Source organism: Pseudorca crassidens, chromosome 16 (assembly GCF_039906515.1).
Source record: "Pseudorca crassidens isolate mPseCra1 chromosome 16, mPseCra1.hap1, whole genome shotgun sequence".
In the NCBI taxonomy this organism is placed as follows: domain Eukaryota; kingdom Metazoa; phylum Chordata; class Mammalia; order Artiodactyla; family Delphinidae; genus Pseudorca; species Pseudorca crassidens.
The window spans coordinates 26,973,074-26,990,828 of NC_090311.1; the positions used below are offsets into that span (position 1 = coordinate 26,973,074).

At 39.3% G+C, this 17,755-nt stretch overlaps 1 protein-coding gene across 14 annotated transcripts in view; it reads right to left on the reverse strand.

Annotated features, from left to right (window-relative positions):
• The window catches only part of BTRC (beta-transducin repeat containing E3 ubiquitin protein ligase), a 186,815-nt gene that overhangs the window by 25,243 nt on the left and 143,817 nt on the right, over positions 1-17,755 (reverse strand). For all 14 annotated transcript variants that reach the window (XM_067709649.1, XM_067709645.1, XM_067709656.1 and 11 more), the window contains one exon: positions 3,279-3,510. In XM_067709649.1, the coding sequence (XP_067565750.1) occupies positions 3,279-3,510 (232 nt within the window). The remainder of the gene's footprint in view (positions 1-3,278; positions 3,511-17,755) is intronic.

Consider the following 17,755-nt stretch of genomic DNA (forward strand, 5'->3'; position numbering starts at 1 on the left):
GGGGAGGAGGCAAAGAAAAAGAACATAGATAGTGGTGAATGATTTTTTACAAAAGGTCCTTTAAATCAGAACAGCATTTATTCTGCTATGAAGGCACATTACTGTCCCTAGTGTGGTCCAGTTTCTTTTTCAAACAGACTGGGGTAAAATGAGTGTCAATAATTTTTCTATAAGGTACAGAAATGAACAGTATTTTCCATCTTCCTTTAGATAAGGAAGTGAAAACTAACAACCAGCAAACCCCCCAAGACATTAAAAATAAAAAGGATTCCAGGAAACAATTCACATCTATCTATATGGATTTCGGCACTAGGGGATGTTCTATGGATGGCATCTCAAACTCTGTGGTTCAGACCCCCCACACCCCAATTCTCTATATTAGGTCCATTTCTCATTCTGTTTCTATTACTGCTGCAGTTCCTAAGCTGTTCAGTAAAAGAAATATCCTTTAAATGTACTGGGGAAGAGGCACTAAGTCAGAATGTTCTGGATTATAGAATTCTGGGCATGCAGAAAGGAGAGAAGAAGGAAATACAGATTGGTATAGAAACATTCCAAGAGGAATGACCGAGAGGTATGTTTAAGTTCGAGTTTAATTCTAGATGTTTAAAAAATATATTCGAGAACAGTTGCTGCTATAAAGCCTAAATGACAGTTGGCCAAAAAAGGGGGAAAAAAAATCCCAGACCAATAGATAACTTATAATTTCAGAGACTATTTTTGTAGGATATACAGAGAAAAACAGTGGAAGTAGATCTTGGACTGTGTTAACTGGGTGGGCTTCTCAATTACAATTCTCTACTACCCAAATCTGTACTGGGGCCTCAGAGGAACAAATCCTGTAAAATAGGATATTCGCACTAACTTTTGGCTGCTGATCTAACTCACAAGTGAGACAAAAACATTCAAAGTTATTTCTCTTTACAGGTTACATATCAGAGGTTTGCTAAAGACTTAAATAGTGCAGAAAGATTCCTTCATACTCTGATTCCCTTAGGCACAAACTTAACAAAGAGGAGAGAGAATACCACATTTCATTTTGTGTCTTTCCCCTGAATCATACAAAGACACATTTGGATGCCATTAGCAAAAATCCAAATGTGCTTAAACGTTATTTTAATTATAAAAATTGTATGGATATCAGTCACATTTTTCAGCAGATTTGGAAAAGAAAGCATTAAATGGATCTTGTTTGGCTGGCATCACATGTTCATATTTAAGCACAAGCAGATGGAGGCATTCATCACCTAATTCTTATTAAAGAAACATGACTATAAGCCAATTAAAGATATAATAATTAGTTCATCATACAAAACACAGTAATGGCACAATTTCTGCATCTTTATATTGAAACTTTCTACACCATCAGAAGTTCCCAAAATGCATTCCCGTTTTTAATGGCTGGCATGAAATTGCTCCTGATCTTTCACTATGTCCCTATAATAAGTCTTTGGAAGTAATTTCACCTAACACTCCAAACAAACCCATTACATTAATGGATTACAGGCATTTTTTGAAGTAGTCTGGTTTACTAAATGTAGCCAGATGGTGTAGGTTCATAAGTTAAAGCGGCCATAAAGCATTAGACTGATGATTTAGTGTCTTATGAAATGGTCAGCAGATATACATCAGAGATTGTTATTAGGCAAAGGACACACAAGTCTAATCATCTCCTGTTCAATTCTTAGTGGTATATGCTTGAGATTGTAACATGTCTCAGTGATTGGGAAGAGCACAGTAATGAGGTACACACAGATTGTTCGCACAAAGAAAACTGTTTGCCTATGGCTAAAATAAAATCCAATGAGTGAAGAAGGGGCAGAAATCTATTCTACTTAACAAAAGATATAGGAACAATTTCAGCTTGAAAATGGTTATTTCTAAGATATAAATAGGCATTTCTTTTATTTTAAAGGGCAATTTAAATTCCAATTTTGGAAAAACAAATTTTTAAAAAGATATAATTGGCAAAGGTTAAGCAGAGTGGTAACATGCAGTTTGGGGGGAAGGTATAAGTTGGTATATTTTTCTTAGAGGATAGTTTGGCATATGTATTAGAAGCCTTAAAATATGTTCATAATTCATTAATATAGAAATCCCACTTCTGGTATTTTTTTCCCTAGGATGCCCAAAAGATGAATAAGAATGTCCACCACAACACAGTTTATAATGCAAAAAACATTTTAAACTACCTAAATGTTCAATAAAGCGTTTAAATAATGTGTGCTTCAATCACCGTAAGTAATACAAATACTATAAAAAATTATTTTTTAAAAGAACCAACACTTAGAAAAACACATTAAGAGAATACAGTAAGAAAAAAATGTTACAAACACTTATGAGGGAAATATACACACCTAGGAAAAATATTAATAGCATATTAGTAGTTCTCTCTGAATGGTAGGGTTCTGGTAAATTTTATTTTTATATTTTAAACTGTTTTGAATTTTCTAAATTTCCCATAAGTGCTATAATCAGGAAACAACTGAAAAAAAATAAAAACAAGATAAGCTATTTTAGAGATTCACTCATTTCTGTACTATTTTTCTTTTAAAATAAGCTATTAACACAGGTGAGAAACTTGTATTTTCCTGAGACAGCATTTCCCCCAAATACTGATGCCTACATAGTATCCTAGATCACCATCAAGCATTCAGTGAAACAACCACAGCACTCTCCAAAGTATTTTAAGTCTGTGTGTGTATATGTGTGTCTGTGTGTGTCTGTACAAATATATATATTTTTTAAAATATATAGTTTATAATAGCTATTTAGTTCCTGAGCAGTGAGATTGTAAACCCTGGCATTTACATATTTAATATCACAACAAGGCTCCTGAGATACCCTTTCTAAAATATTCAATTAAAAATGTTTCTTATTCATTCCTATAATGTAAATATTCGGTTGATAAATTCACATAGAAATCCAAATTCAAATACATTAGTTAATATACCTTAAAACTAAGACACATTATAAAAGACACATCTCAAACCAGACAACACCTCAGAAAAGATTTTATTTAAACGTACGTGTGAGTAAAAATAGGGTGAATAGAGACAGGGAGAAGAGAGGGGAAAGAGGAGTCTATTATTTACAGAGTTTGATTTTTTTTATTTATATCCCAAGAAGGTACAATTTAAATGCTCAGTTTGTAAAAATCAAGCCAACAAAGATTTTTTTTTTAAATAGAGAGATAATAGAGTTGTAGATTTAGTATGATTACCATTGTAACATATCTTCCAGGCAAATTAATGGCTTACAAACATCTGCAGACATACCTGGCAGAGCAGTTATGAAATCCCTCTGCAACATAGGTTTAAGATACGAGTTTATGTGCCCATGTTGGTAATGACACATTTGGGATATAAGATGTTCCACAAATTCCACTTGATCGGACTCTGACCACTGCTCAAAATATTTGACACACAGTTCCTTTTCCTTCTCATAGCTTGCCGAGAGCTTCCGTTGCTTGGGCACAATCATACTGGAAGTGCCATTGGCAAGTTTTGTCTGTAGAAGAGGTGAATTGAAAGAAACATATAAGTACTGACAATAAGAGAAATTATATAATTTTCCAGTCTGGCATGCTATGTTATGTATGTCTATATGATGGAGCTCACTCTGTTACTCTATTAGTAATTGGATGTTTGCAAACAGCAGTTATATGGAAAAAGCCACAGAAATACCACAGCAAGTTGGTAAATCAGGAATGCTGCTGGATGACAAGGTATCCATTTCCAAAAGTTCGTAGGAAAGCATTATTTGGAGATATATAGATGAAAAACGATGAAAGCATGTTATTACTAGCAAGCAAAAAAGCTAATTTGCTTTTTCTTGTATACACCAGTTACTGGGCATTTATACAATTACTTACTCACAACTTTTTTTTTTTTTTTTTTTTGCGGTATGCGGGCCTCTCACCGCTGTGGCCTCTCCCGTTGCGGAGCACAGGCTCCAGACACGCAGGCCCAGTGGCCATGGCTCACGGGCCCAGCCACTCCGCGGCATGTGGGATCCTCCCAGAATGGGGCACGAACCCGCGTCCCCTGCATCTGCAGGCGGACTCCCAACCACTGCGCCACCAGGGAAGCCCACAGCTTATTTTTTAATAGTCAAGTAAGAAATCCTCCAAGCAAAGAAAAGCCAATGAATAATTTGAGACCCTGGTACCTTTGGAGATAAAGCTTAAATAACATCAATGCTCAATATACCCTCTTCCTCCCCCCAACCACCCCAAAATCCTATCTCTGCTGTCATTAAAATTATATGCCATAAAGTCTTCTATATTAATTGATTCATTCAATAAATATTAATTGAGCATCTATAATGTGCCAAACACTGTCCTAGATGCTAGGAATACAGCACTGAACAAAAATAATACAGTCTCTACCATCAGTAACTTACATTTTAGAAGGTACAGCAAGCTAAAAACATTACCATACAAACAGAAAATATAATGTAGATAGTATTTTGAAGAAAAATAAAGCAGGATAAAGGGATAGAAAAATTAATATATGCTATTGTGACGGGCAAAAATCTAAGATGGTCCCCCAAGAAATTCTTGACCCCTGGTGTACAAGCATCTCTCTCAGTTATTCAAACAAACATGTAGGTACTGCCGTGACTTAATTAAGGTCCCAAATCAGGACCATGAGATAGGGAGATTACTCCAGTGGGTGTGATCTAATGACATGAGCCCTTTAAAAGCAGAGAGTTTCCTCCAATTGGTTGCAGAAGAGAAGGGGATCACCTGACTAGGAATTCAGTCATCCTTAGGAGCTGAGAGCAGCTCCCAGCAGACAGCCAGTAAGGAAATGGGGACCTCAATCCTACAAAGGCAAGGAGCTGAATTTGCCAACAACAATAACAACAATGAGCTGAGAAGAAGATTTTTCCCCAGATGAGAACTCAGCCCACCCGACACCTTGATTTCAGCCTTGTGATACTTTGAGCAGAGGACCCAGTCATGCTATATCAGACTTCTGACCTAGACATCAGTGAGCTAATGAATGGGTGTTATATTAACTTGCTAAGTTTGTAGTAATTTGTTATGTAGCAATTAATAAACAACCTAACAATTATTTAAGTCTAAGGGGTCAGAGACAGTTTCCCTAAAGATATGACATTTGAACTGACACATGAAGAAAATGAGGAAACTAGACATTTTGTTACACAGGGGAAGAATGGTCCAGGCAATGGGCATTTTGAGAGCAAAGGTCCTGGGTGGTAGTCTAAATGGCATGTTCAAGGAACAACAGGAGGGCCCAGGGTGGCTAGAACCAAGTGAGCAAAGCAAGAAGAAATACAGTTGAAGAAGTAGTCCAAGCCAGATGATCCAGGTCATTTGGGTGGTAGTAGCTATCTCCAAAGATGGCCCCAAACAATTCCATCCCTTCCTGAACATGAATTCTGTTCCTCCCATCAAGAAGTAGTTTGTCCTAGCCTTTGAATCTGGCCTTTGACTAACAGAATGTGGAGAAAGTGACATTCTGGGACTTCTGAGTCCAGGCAACTTCTGCTTACTCCATCTTAGAACCTTGAGCCACCATGTAAGAAATTCAGAGTACCCTGCTGGAGAGGGAAGTCTGGAGGATGAGAAGCTATGCAGAGAGAGGTCACATGGAGAAGCACATAGCCTGAGCATGACAATCTGAGACCTTATAAAGGATCACTGCTATGTGGAGAATAGGCTGCAGGGGACATGAATGGAAATTAGGAGACTAATTAACAGATTACTTCACAGTAGTCCATGGAAGAGACAACAATCTTTTGGACTAGTAAGGTAGCTACATGCGTGGTGAGAAATAATTGGGATTCAACATACACTCTGAAGGCAGAGCCAACTGAATTAGCTGATAGGCTGAATACGAGGTATGAGGGGGAAAAAGGAGACAATGACCATACTCAAGTCTGAAGCTGGGGAACACTAGGGTAAGATTCAGAAATTAACTGAACTTTTTGCTACTCTAAAAGTTGATTTTCTTTAGAGGATAACCACAACGTGGTAGGTACAACTAGGTACTTGTACTTTTTTTTTTGTTGGCTGCATCAGGTCTTCGTTGCGGCACACAGGATCTTTCGTTGCAGCGTGCAGGTTTCTCTCTAGTTGTGGAGCATGGGTTTCTCTCTAGTTGTGGCACGTGGGATCAGTAGTTGCAGCATGTGAGCTTAGTTGCCCCGTGGCATGTGGGATCTTAGTTCCCCAACCAGGGATTGAACCCGTGTCCCCTGCACTGTACTTTTCAAAGTAACTTGATGGATCTTTGGCATATCTGACTGAGGCAAACCCAGTGGGGCAAGGAGACCCATGCTACTGTGGAGTTCATACCTGCCTAGACATATTGAATGTGCCATAAAACTGTATCAGATTTGGATAATCAACTTCTGCTATTAAAGGCACAGACTTGCCTTAATTTCTAAAGGTTAACTCCTACCTGTAGGCCTCTTTACAAATGATTCCAGATACACAGCTGAAAGTATATTTCCAAGAATGGCATTAGCCATTCTTTCTATTTTTTAAAAAAAAATTTTATTTATTTTTGGCTGCGTTGGGTCTTCACTGTTGCGCACGGGCTTTTCTCTAGTTGTGGCGAGCAGGGGCTACTCTTTGTTGTGGTGCACCGGCTTCTCATTGTGCTGGCTTCTCTTGTTGCGGAACACAGGCTCTAGGTGCAAGGGCTTCAGTAGTTGTGGTATGCGGGCTCAGTAGCTGTGGCTTGCAGGCTCTAGAGCGCAGGCTCGGTAGTTGCGGTGCACAGGCTTAGTTGCTCCGCGGCATGTGGGATCTTCCTGGACCAGGGATTGAACCATTGTCCCCTGCATTGGCGCACTGGCAGGCAGATTCTTAACCACTGCACCACCAGGGAAATCCCAAGCCATTCTGTTGACATAGAAGGAGTGGACACCATAAACAGCAAACCTTGGTGTACACAGAGTTGGATGTTTTTTAGCATAAATGCCACGGTTGTCTATAAGACCAAAAATGATTAATAAGAACCTTGTTGGACACGAGCCTTGGGGGGACTTCCGGGCTGTTTTATGCAGGTTATTTGTTTGTATCTCAGAAAATGAAAACTTGTGAAATATGGAGTAAGATTTTGAGAGCTAATAAATAGGTGGGTTTAGAAGCTTGACCAAACGCCACTTCTGATCCCAACATCCAAAACCTCTCACTCCATCATCTCTTATATATTTGTCTTTTATCTTTTAAAAGGTGGAAACGGACTGGAGTTGGATGCCACCGGAGTACTGTATTCTGGCTAAAGACCAGAAACGCCAGTAACAGAAAACAATAATCAGCAAAGTAATGAAATTATTCTGTTTATACTTTAAATGAACCAGATGTTTCTATAAAAATGGAATCAGTGGCTATCAGACCATTAACAGATAAAAATGCCTAAGGATTTCACATATTGATTATCCCACTGCAGGAGCTAAAGTTCAGTCAAGACTTTGTCATACTTTCAATGATCCAGTCATAAATGGGACCTAAAACACTGTATATTAGAAATGAAGTATAACCTGAGAGTTCATGTGTTTGCCAACTGTCTGCTGGTACTACATTCTAGTCACCACCCCTCAAAACAGAGTATTTCCTTGTAGGTAGAAAGACATACACCTCAGATCCATCATCACTTTACATGAGTACTCTTAATCACTACACCATACCGCACTCTTTTAAGAGCGTTGGCCCTACAGTAGAAAGACCTGGTTTTAAATTTTAACTCCTCAATTTAGCAGCTGTGTGACATGGAATAAACAACTTGATTTTTTTTTGAGTCTCTGTTCCCCTTGTCTGTAAAATGGGCCTAATAATAGAATCTATTATACTGGGTTTTTGTGAAGATCAAATAAAATAATCTAAGAAAAGCCATGCTTAATTGGTTCACCACCTGGCATACAGTAAAGTGCTCAGTAAATCAACAGTCAATGAATTTATGACACTGCTGGAGCTAGGCCTTCTCTCTCTCTTTAAATATATCCTTCGTTCTCATTATGTAATATATTTTTTCTATTTTAATTTTCATTGAAGTATAATATACGTAAAAGTACATAATCTTTTTTTTTTGCCTCTCGGACCAGGGCACGAACCCGTGTCCCCTGCATCGGCAGGCGGACTCACAACCACTGCGCCACCAGGGAAGCCCTCTTTGCTACTATTTTGTTGAGGATTTTTGCATCTGTGTTCGTCAGTGATATTGGCCTGTAGTTTTCTTTCTTTGTGACATGTTTGTCTGGTTTTGGTATTAGGGTGATGGTGGCCTCGTAGAATGAGTTTGGGAGTGTTCCTCACTCTGCTATATTTTGGAAGAGTTTGAGAAGGATAGTTGTTAGCTCTTCTCTAAATGTTTGATAGAATTTGCCCGTGAAGCCATCTGGTCCTGGGCTTTTGTTTGTTGGAAGATTTTTAATCACAGTCTCAATTTCAGGTCTTGTGATTGGTCTGTTTATATTTTCTATTTTTTCCTGGTTCAGTCTCGGAAGGTTGTGCTTTTCTAAGAATTTGTCCAGTTCCTCCACGTTGTCCATTTTATTGGCATATAGTTGCTTGTAGTAATCTCTCATGATACTTTGTATTTCTGCAGTGTCAGTTGTTACTTCTCCTTTTTCATTTCTAATTCTATTGATTTGAGTCTTCTCCCTTTTTTTCTTGATGAGTCTGGCTAATGGTTTATCAATTCTGTTTATCTTCTCAAAGAACCAGCTTTTAGTTTTATTGATATTTGCTATTGTTCCCTTCATTTCTTTTTCATCTATTTCTGATCTGATCTTTATGATTTCTTTCCTTCTGCTAACTTGGGGTTTTTTTTGTTCTTCTTTCTCCAATTGCTTTAGGTGTAAGGTTAGGTTGTTTATTTGAGATGTTTCTTGTTTCTTGAGGTAGGATTGCATTGCTATAAACTTCCCTCTTAGAAATGCTTTTGCTGCATCACATAGGTTTTGGGTCGTCGTGTTTTCATTGTCATTTGTTTCTAGGCGTTTTTTGATTTCCTCTTTGATTTCTTCAGTGATCTCTTGATTATTTAGTAGTGTATTGTTTAGCCTCCATGTGTTTGTATCTTTTACAGATTTTTTTCTTGTAATTGATATCTAGTCTCAGAGCACTGAGGTCGGAAAAGATACTTGATACAATTTCAATTTTCTTAAATTTACTAAGGCTTGATTTGTGACCCAAGATATGATCTATCCTGGAGAATGTTCCATGAGCACTTGAGAAGAAAGTGTAATCTGTTGTTTTTGGATGGAATGTCCTATAAATATCAATTAAGTCCATCTTGTTTAATGTATCATTTAAAGGTTGTGTTTCCTTATTTTCATTTTGGATGATCTGTCCACTGGTGAAAGTGGGGTGTTAATGTCCCCTACTAAGACTGTGTTACTGTCGATTTCCCCTTTTATGGCTGTTAGCATCTGCCTTATGTATTGAGGTGCTCCTATGTTGGGTGCATAAATACTTACAATTGTTATATCTTTTTCTTGGATTGATCCCTTGATCATTATGCAGTGTCCTTCTTTGTCTCCTGTAATAGTCTTTATTTTAAAATCTGTTTTGTCTGATATGAGAATTGTTACTCCATCTTTCTTTTGATTTCCATTTATATGGAATATCGTTTTCCATCCCCTCACTTTCACTCTGTATGTGTGCCTAGGTCTGAAGTGGGTGTCTTGTAGACAGCATATATACGGCTCTTGTTTTTGTATCCATTCAGCCAGTCTACGTCTTCTGGTTGGAGCATTTAATCCATTTACATTTAAGGTAGTTATCGATATGTATGTTGCTATTACCATTTTCCTTGTTTTGGGTTTGTTATTGTAGGTCTTTTCCTTCTCTTGTGTTTCCTGACTAGAGAAGTTCCTTTAGCATTTGTTGTAAAGCTGGTTTGGTGGTGCTGAATTCTCTTAGCTTTTGCTTGTCTGTAAAGGTTTTAATTTCTCCGTCGAATCTGAATGAGAGCCTTGCTGGGTAGAGTAATCTTGGTTGTAGGTTTTTCCCTTTCATCACTTTAAATATGTCCTGCCACTCCCTTCTGGCTTGCAGAGTTTCTGCTGAAAGATCAGCTGTTAACCTTATGGGGATTCCCTTGTATGTTATTTGTTGTTTTTCCCTTGCTGCTTTTAAGATTTTTTCTTTGTATTTAATTTTTGATAGTTTGATTAATATGTGTCTTGGCATGTTTCTCCTTGGATTTATCCTGTATGGGACTCTCTGCGCTTCCTGGACTTGATTATTTCCTTTCCCATATTAGGGAAGTTTTCAACTATAATCTCTTCAAATATTTTCTCATTCCCTTTTTCTCTTCTTCTTCTGGGACCCCTATAATTCGAATGTTGGTGCATTTAATGTTGTCCCAGAGGTCTCTGAGACTGTCTTCAGTTCTTTTCATTCTTTTTTCTTTATTCTGCTCTGTGGTAGTTATTTCCACTATTTTATCTTCTAGGTCACTTATACGTTCTTCTGCCTCAGTTATTCTGCTATTGATTTCTTCTAAAGAATTTTTAATTTCATTTATTGTGTTGTTCATCTGTGTTTGTTTGCTCTTTAGTTCTTCTAGGTCCTTGTTAAACGTTTCTTGTATTTTCTCCATTCTATTTCCAAGATTTTGGATCATCTTTACTATCATTACTCTGAATTCTTTTTCAGGTAGACTGCCTATTTCCTCTTCATCTGTTTGGTCTGGTGGGTTTTTACCTTGCTCCTTCATCTGCTGTATGTTCCTCTGTCTTCTCTTTTTGCTTAACTTACTGTGTTTGGGGTCTCCTTTTCGCTGGCTGCAGGTTTGTAGTTCCCCTTGTTTTTGGTGCCTGCCCCCAGTGGCTAAGGTTGGTTCAGTGGGTTGTGTAGGCTTCCTGGTGGAGGGGACTAGTGCCTCTGTTCTGGTGGATGAGGCTGGATCTTGTCTTTCTGGTGGGCAGGACTGCCTCTGGTGGTGTGTTTTGGGGTGTCTGTGACCTTATTATGATTTTAGGCAGCCTCTCTGCTAATGGGTGGGGTTGTGTTCCTGTCTTGCTAGTTGTTTGGCATAGGGTGTCCAGCACTGTAGCTTGCTGATCATTGAGCGGAGCTGGGTCTTAGCGTTGAGATGGAGATCTCTGGGAGAGCTTTCGCCGTTTGATATTACATGGAGCCGGGAGGTCTCTGGTGGACCAATGTCCTGAACTCGGCTCTCCCAACTCAGAGGCACAGACCTAACACCTGGCTGGAGCACCAAGACCCTGTCAGCCATACAGCTCAGAAGAAAAGGGAGAAAAAAAGAAAGAAAGAAAAAATAAAGTAAAATAAAATAAAGTTATTAAAAAAATAATTATTAAAAATAAAAAGTAATAAGAAAAGAAAGAAGAGAGCAACCAAACCAAAAAACAAATCCACCAAGGAAAACCAGCACTAAAAACTGTACTAAAAAAACCCAAACAAACAAACAAACAAAAAAAACGGACAGACAGAACCCTAGGACAAATGGTAAAAGCAAAGCTATACAGACAAAATCACACAAAGAAGCATACACATACACAGTAACAAAAAGAGAAAAAGGAAGAAAAAATATATATCTTTTGGGAAGGCTGAGGTCTTCTGCCAGGGTTCAATAGGTGTTCTGTAGGAGTTGTTCCACATGTAGATGTATTTCTAATGTATTTGTGGGGAGGAAGGTGATCTCTACGTCTTACTCCTCCGCCATCTTGAAGGTCTCTTTATTTCATTTTTTAAAATACGTATTTTTTAAAAAAACTGCCTATACAATTTACAGTAGCATTAAAAAATGTAATACTTAGGAATAAGTTTAACAACATATGTGTAACACCTGAAAACTACAAAACATTGCTGAGGGAAAACTTAAAATACTTAAATAAATGGAGAAATATATGTTCACAAATTAGACTCAATATTGTTAAGATGTTCATTCTTTCCAGTTGATCTACACCGTCAATGCAATATCAATCAATCTAGCAAGCAAACTGACAAACTGATTCTAAAATTTAGACAGAAGTGCAAAAGACCTAAACTTTAGCTGAGACAATCTTGAAAAATAAAAACAAAGATGGACTCACACTAATGAATTTCAAGACTTACAATAAAGTAATAGTAATCGGGCTTCCCTGGTAGTGCAGTGGTTAGGAATCTACCTGCCAATGCAGGGGACACGGGTTTGAGCCCTGGGCCGGGAAGCTCCCACGTGCCTCAGAGCAACCAAGCCCATGCGCCACAACTACTGAGCCTGTGCTCTACAGCCCGCGAGTTACAATGACTGAGCCCATGTGCCTGTGTTCCACAGCAAGAGAGGCCATGGCAATAAGAGGCCTGCGCACTGCAGTGAAGAGTAGCCCCTGCTTGCCGCAACTAGAGAAAGCCTGTGTGCAGCAACGAAGACCCAACACAGCTAAAAATAAATAAATACATTTATTAAAAAAAAAAAAGAATCACACCCTTAAACTACAGCATGTGGTAACTTGATGGATGGAACTCTGTAGTATAGTCTATTAAAAAAAAAAGTAATAGTAATCAAGATAGCATGGCTCTGGTGTAAGGACAAACATGTAGATCAATGGAACAGAATAGCAAATTCACAAACAATTTCACGTATACAGCCAGTTGAGTTTTGAGAAAGGTGCCAAGATAATTCAATAGGTAAAGGATAGTGTTTTTCAACAAATTATGCTGAAATAACTGGATATCCATATAGAAAAAATGAACCTTGTTCTCTAGTTTAGATCTTATTAAAAAATTAGGGGCGGGCCTCCCTGGTGGCGCAGTGGTTGAGAGTCCGCCAGCCAATGCAGGGGACACGGGTTCGTGCCCCGGTCCGGGAGGATCCCACATGTCGCGGAGTGGCTGGGCCCATAAGCCATGGCCGCTGAGCCTGCGCATCCGGAGCCTGTGAGCCACAACTACTGAGCCCGTGCACGTAGAGCCCTACTCCAGAACAAGAGAAGCCACTGCAATGAGAAGCCTGCGCACCGCAACGAAGAGTAGCTCCCACTCGATGCAACTAGAGAAAGCCCATGCACAGCAACGATGACCCAACACAGCCAATAAATAAATAAATTTTAAAAATCTAAAAAAAAAAAGTTAACATAAGTGGATGCTGGACTTATCCATAGGAGCTGAACTTCTAGAAGAAAACAAAACTTCTAGGAGAAAACAGAAAATCTTGGTGTTACTGGGATAGGCAAACATTTCATAGATAAGGCATAAAAGAACAAGAAAGAACAAACATATATTTTTTAAAAACTCTTAGAACTCAATAAGAAAAGAAAACAAGTAACCCTATTTTGTTTTGTTTTGTTTTTTGAAAGGGCAAAAGACCTGAACAGACACTTCACAAAAAAGGATCCATATACGGGATGACCAATAAACACATGAAAAGATGTTCAATATCATGAGTCACTTGGGAAATGCAAGTTAAAATCACGAGACACGACTACACAGTTATTAAAATGGCTAAAATTAAAAAGACTGACCATACTAGGTAGTGGCAACAACGATGAGCAACTGGGTCTTCCATACATTGCTGCCAGTAATGTTTAATAGCACAACCATTTTACAAAACAGGCTGACAGTTTCTTACGAAGTTATATATCTATTTACCATGTGACCCAGGAATTTCACTCCTAGGTGTTTACCCCTTCCCAATGGAAAAAAAAAATTTCCACACAAAAACTTGTACATGAATGTTCATAGCTGCTTCATAATAGTCCCAAACTGAAAGAATCCTAATGCCCATCAAGAGTTTAACTGATAAACAAATTGTGATATATCTGTACAAAGGAATAGTACTCAGCAATAAAAGAACAAACTACAGATACACAAAATGACAAGGATGAATCTCAAAAACATGCTGAATGAAAGAAGCCAGGCACAAAAAGAATATATTACTTTATGATTCTACTTATATAAAACTCTAGGAATAACAAACCTAATTTATAGTGATAAAAACAGAACAGTGGTTGCCTGGGGCTGGATATGGGGATGGGACTGACTGGGTAAGGGCACCAGTGAAGTTTTGGGGGTAATGAAAATGCTCTATATGTTGACTGTTACACAGGTATATACATTTGCCAAAATTCATCGAACTGGATACTTAAAATGGGTGTATTTTATTGTATGTAAATTATATCTTAATAAAATAGATTTTAAGAACTTCTAAGGATAGCATATTCCTAAGGATAAATACCACCGTAATATTAATTTCATTCATAACTAAGATATTATATTTGTAAAGAACTCTGGAGATAAAGGTCTTTGTTATCAAGCCTCTTCCCTCTATCCTTCTCCCTTACGGATTTTCTACTAATGTCTAAAGTAAATGCAGCAAAATTTCAATTTGGGAATCTCAGAAAATCCACAGGGGTACAGTGAAAAAGTTCAAGTATTAAAAAATCAAAAGGTTGTATATTAGAGTGTATGGAAGTGACGGTAATGGTTACTTGTGGCAGTAGAATTGATTTGGCTTTCCCAGCAAAAGCCTGATGACTCAACCACTACTGTTCAAATGTCTAGGAAAGCTGACAAACAACCTCAGTTTAATGGTAACACTAACTTTCTGCCACCCCTGCACATCTCCTGTTCTGCTTTTCTGTTTACAATGAACAGTTATCTCCAAAAGAAAGAAAGAAAGAAGCCGTCAGGTGACAAACACACAAAATGAAAGGACTTAAGTATTTATATGACTGTCCTCAGCTTAGTCCTCAAAGGCCAAGGGCTAACATTTCCCTCCCTGAAAATATATTAAAGCATCACTTTCAAAATTACCATGAATTTCTCTGAAGCTGCTGCCTGGGCCAGGAGGGAAAAATATATACTTGCAGACACCAACTAGCCTAACCAGCACCACGGCAACGTTAAGTGTGCTGACTTTGCTAACGGTACTGTGTGTAGGCTGCAAGATACAGCATGGACTGGCTGAACTTGATAGTAAGATGACAGATGTTTCTAGTTTGCATGTAAACCCTGCGTTAATCACAAGGAAGGGTAAGTTAAGTAGAGAAAGGAAAATGTTCCAGATATAGGACAACATTTGGAATTGGGGGTGCAAGGACTAGATACAGAGAATAATATTGATGACTAGAGAGATGCAAATGATATTTAAGAATTCTGTTTGGCCTTAAGAAGGACTCTGAGGAAAGACTCTGGCATTGAAACCCATGGGGGGTGGGGGGGAAAGTGATATAATGATTACGATGATGAATGAATGTAAGAATAAAATGGGTAAAAGTTGTACTCGGGATAAGGCTGCAGCCTAAGAGGGATAGGACAAGAATTCTGACTAAGGCTGGAACTTCAGTGTTATCAATCAACCAACAACCATTTTTTTTTAAAAAATAGAAAATGTTTAAATTTTATTACTTTACACTTAAAACATAAAGTACAGAATGCCGTAAATAACAGGGAAGAAAAAGATAAAATTACAAATCACTCAAACACAAAGACTGAGGAAAGAAAGTAAATTTCGGGTTGGGGTAGCAGGTTGATGGTGTAGATCAGGAGCTGACAATGGTGGTGGTGAAGAGCCTCATTTGCCCGCGGGGGCGGGTGGGGATTTCCTGCAGGAGCTAGTGCAGGTTCTCCCTGGAGGGGTGGTGAATTTTGACCTGGCTCTGGGTCTCCTGCAGGAGCAGTGGCGGGTTCTCCCTGCCCAGGTGGTGAATCATCATCTGGGGCTGGGTCTCCTGCTGGAGCTTCAGACTCTGCCTCGGTGGACTCCAGGTCCTACAGCTGACTCAAGGGAAGGTTGACACGGTGCTCCATGTTGGAGCCGGATGTGCTAATAAGCTCCCTGTGAGCCCAGGACAGGATCCTGGGGAGTAGCCTGGGTGGTGTTCGAGGCCAAGGCCTTTCCTGTTCACCTCTGGGCCCTGGTTCTGATGAACCCTCAGTGGCCACACTCACCGGGAGCCTGCACTGGCCCTCCCTGGCAGTGTGGTGCACTGGCCCCTCACTTGGGCAGATGAATTGGATGTCCCCATCAAGCAGCTCCTCGCCAGTCTCTGGGGTGGGGCTCTGCAATGACAGTGACCAGCAGCTGGCCTGGCCCGGAGGTATCAGAGCCCTGCCTGGCCAGTATCTTATCACTGCTTCTTCTGCCCATTTGACCTTCTGCTCCCAGATCAGGCACAGACCTGTGTCTGCTCCGATATGCACTTAGGAGAAAGGATATACATCTAGAGGGCTTGTGATAAACCTCAGGTAGAAGGGCACCGCCTGGGCTCTCTACATCCAGCCCAGCCAGCTTTGACCTGGGGTGTGGACATAATTGGCCCATCAGACTTCTAACCCCTCATCAGCCTGCTCTTGCTTGAGGAAGACCGATCCCACATAAACCCCCACCTTCACACATACAGGGAGGGGACGCAGGGCTACCGGGGTGGGATCAGAGTGATGTCTTGGCCTGAGCTGGCCTGCCCTGGGCCTCCCTGTGTTACTTTTTTTTTTTTTTTTTAATTTTTATTGGGTTATAGTTGATTTACAATGCTGTGTTAGTTTCAGGTGTACAGCAAAGTGAATCTGTTATACATATATCCACTCTTTTTTAGATTCTTTCCCCATATAGGCCATTACAGAGTATTGAGTAGAGTTCCCTGTGCTATACAGTAGGTCCTTATTAGTTGTCTATTTTATATATAGTAGTATGTATGTGTCAATCCCGATCTCCCAATTTATCCCTCCCCCCTTACCCGTGGTAACCATAATTTTAACAACCATTTACTGAGTGACTAGTCTGTGCTAGGCATTCTTCTAGGTGCTAGGGAAACTGGTGAACAGGTAGACAAATTTTCTTTCTCTGGTGAGGAGTAGAGGGAGAATATGTAATAAATATTTTAATCTCAGAAACCAGTAAGTATTGTGAAGAAAACAAAATAAGGTAACAAAAAACAGGAAGTGAATATTACAACCTACTCTAACTGAGGTGGTTATGAAATGACGCTGAAGCAGGTAACATTTGAGCTGAGATCTGAAAGATGAGAGTCAAGCCTTGTGAAGATCTGGGGGAAAAGCCTCCCAGACAGAAGGAAGAACAAGTCAAAGGTATATTCAAGTGAAAGAAAGAAAGGTGACTGGTATGGGTGGGGCAAACTGAATGAGGGGTAAAGTGGTGGGAAACGAGGTTAGTAAGGTGACGCAGGGCCAGATCACGTAAGGCCTTCCAGGTCACAGTAAGAAGTCTGGATTTCTTGTTAAGTGTAAAGGAGAGCCCCTGGAGGTTTAGAGATAGTTAAATATGGCATCATCTAATTTATGCTTTAGAAATACTTATACTAGGTACCACACAGAGAAAGGGGAGTGGGGGGCATCTGGGGCAGTGGGGAGGGGATAACAAGGGCTAGTTGAAAGAGCAGAGGAAGGAAGACCAATTAGAGCTGATAAAATAATCCAGGCAAGAAGTGATCATGGCTAAGGTTAGAAGAGGTAGATTAGGAAGTGCTTAGAAGAAAGGTATTTTACCCTCACAGGAGAGGAAGGAGGAGAAAAGCCCTGTTGAGAATTATAAATCTAGGTTATAATACACATTTATTTCAGTATAGTGATTTACTTCTTCAGTAGGGCTGATCCTTCAAATATTTAATCTGGTACATTAACCTGGATAGGGATAAAACCAGGGTTCTTGCTCCTTGTGGCCAGGAGAAACAAGGTAAAACATTCAAGATTTTTGCATGGGAAAGAGGAGGAGTTTTTAGGTCTATACTATTCTCTATTGGTTATTGCCAGGCTTCAGCTAAATAAGAATACAAAAACTTTGATTTCAAAGCGTTTTCCTACTGT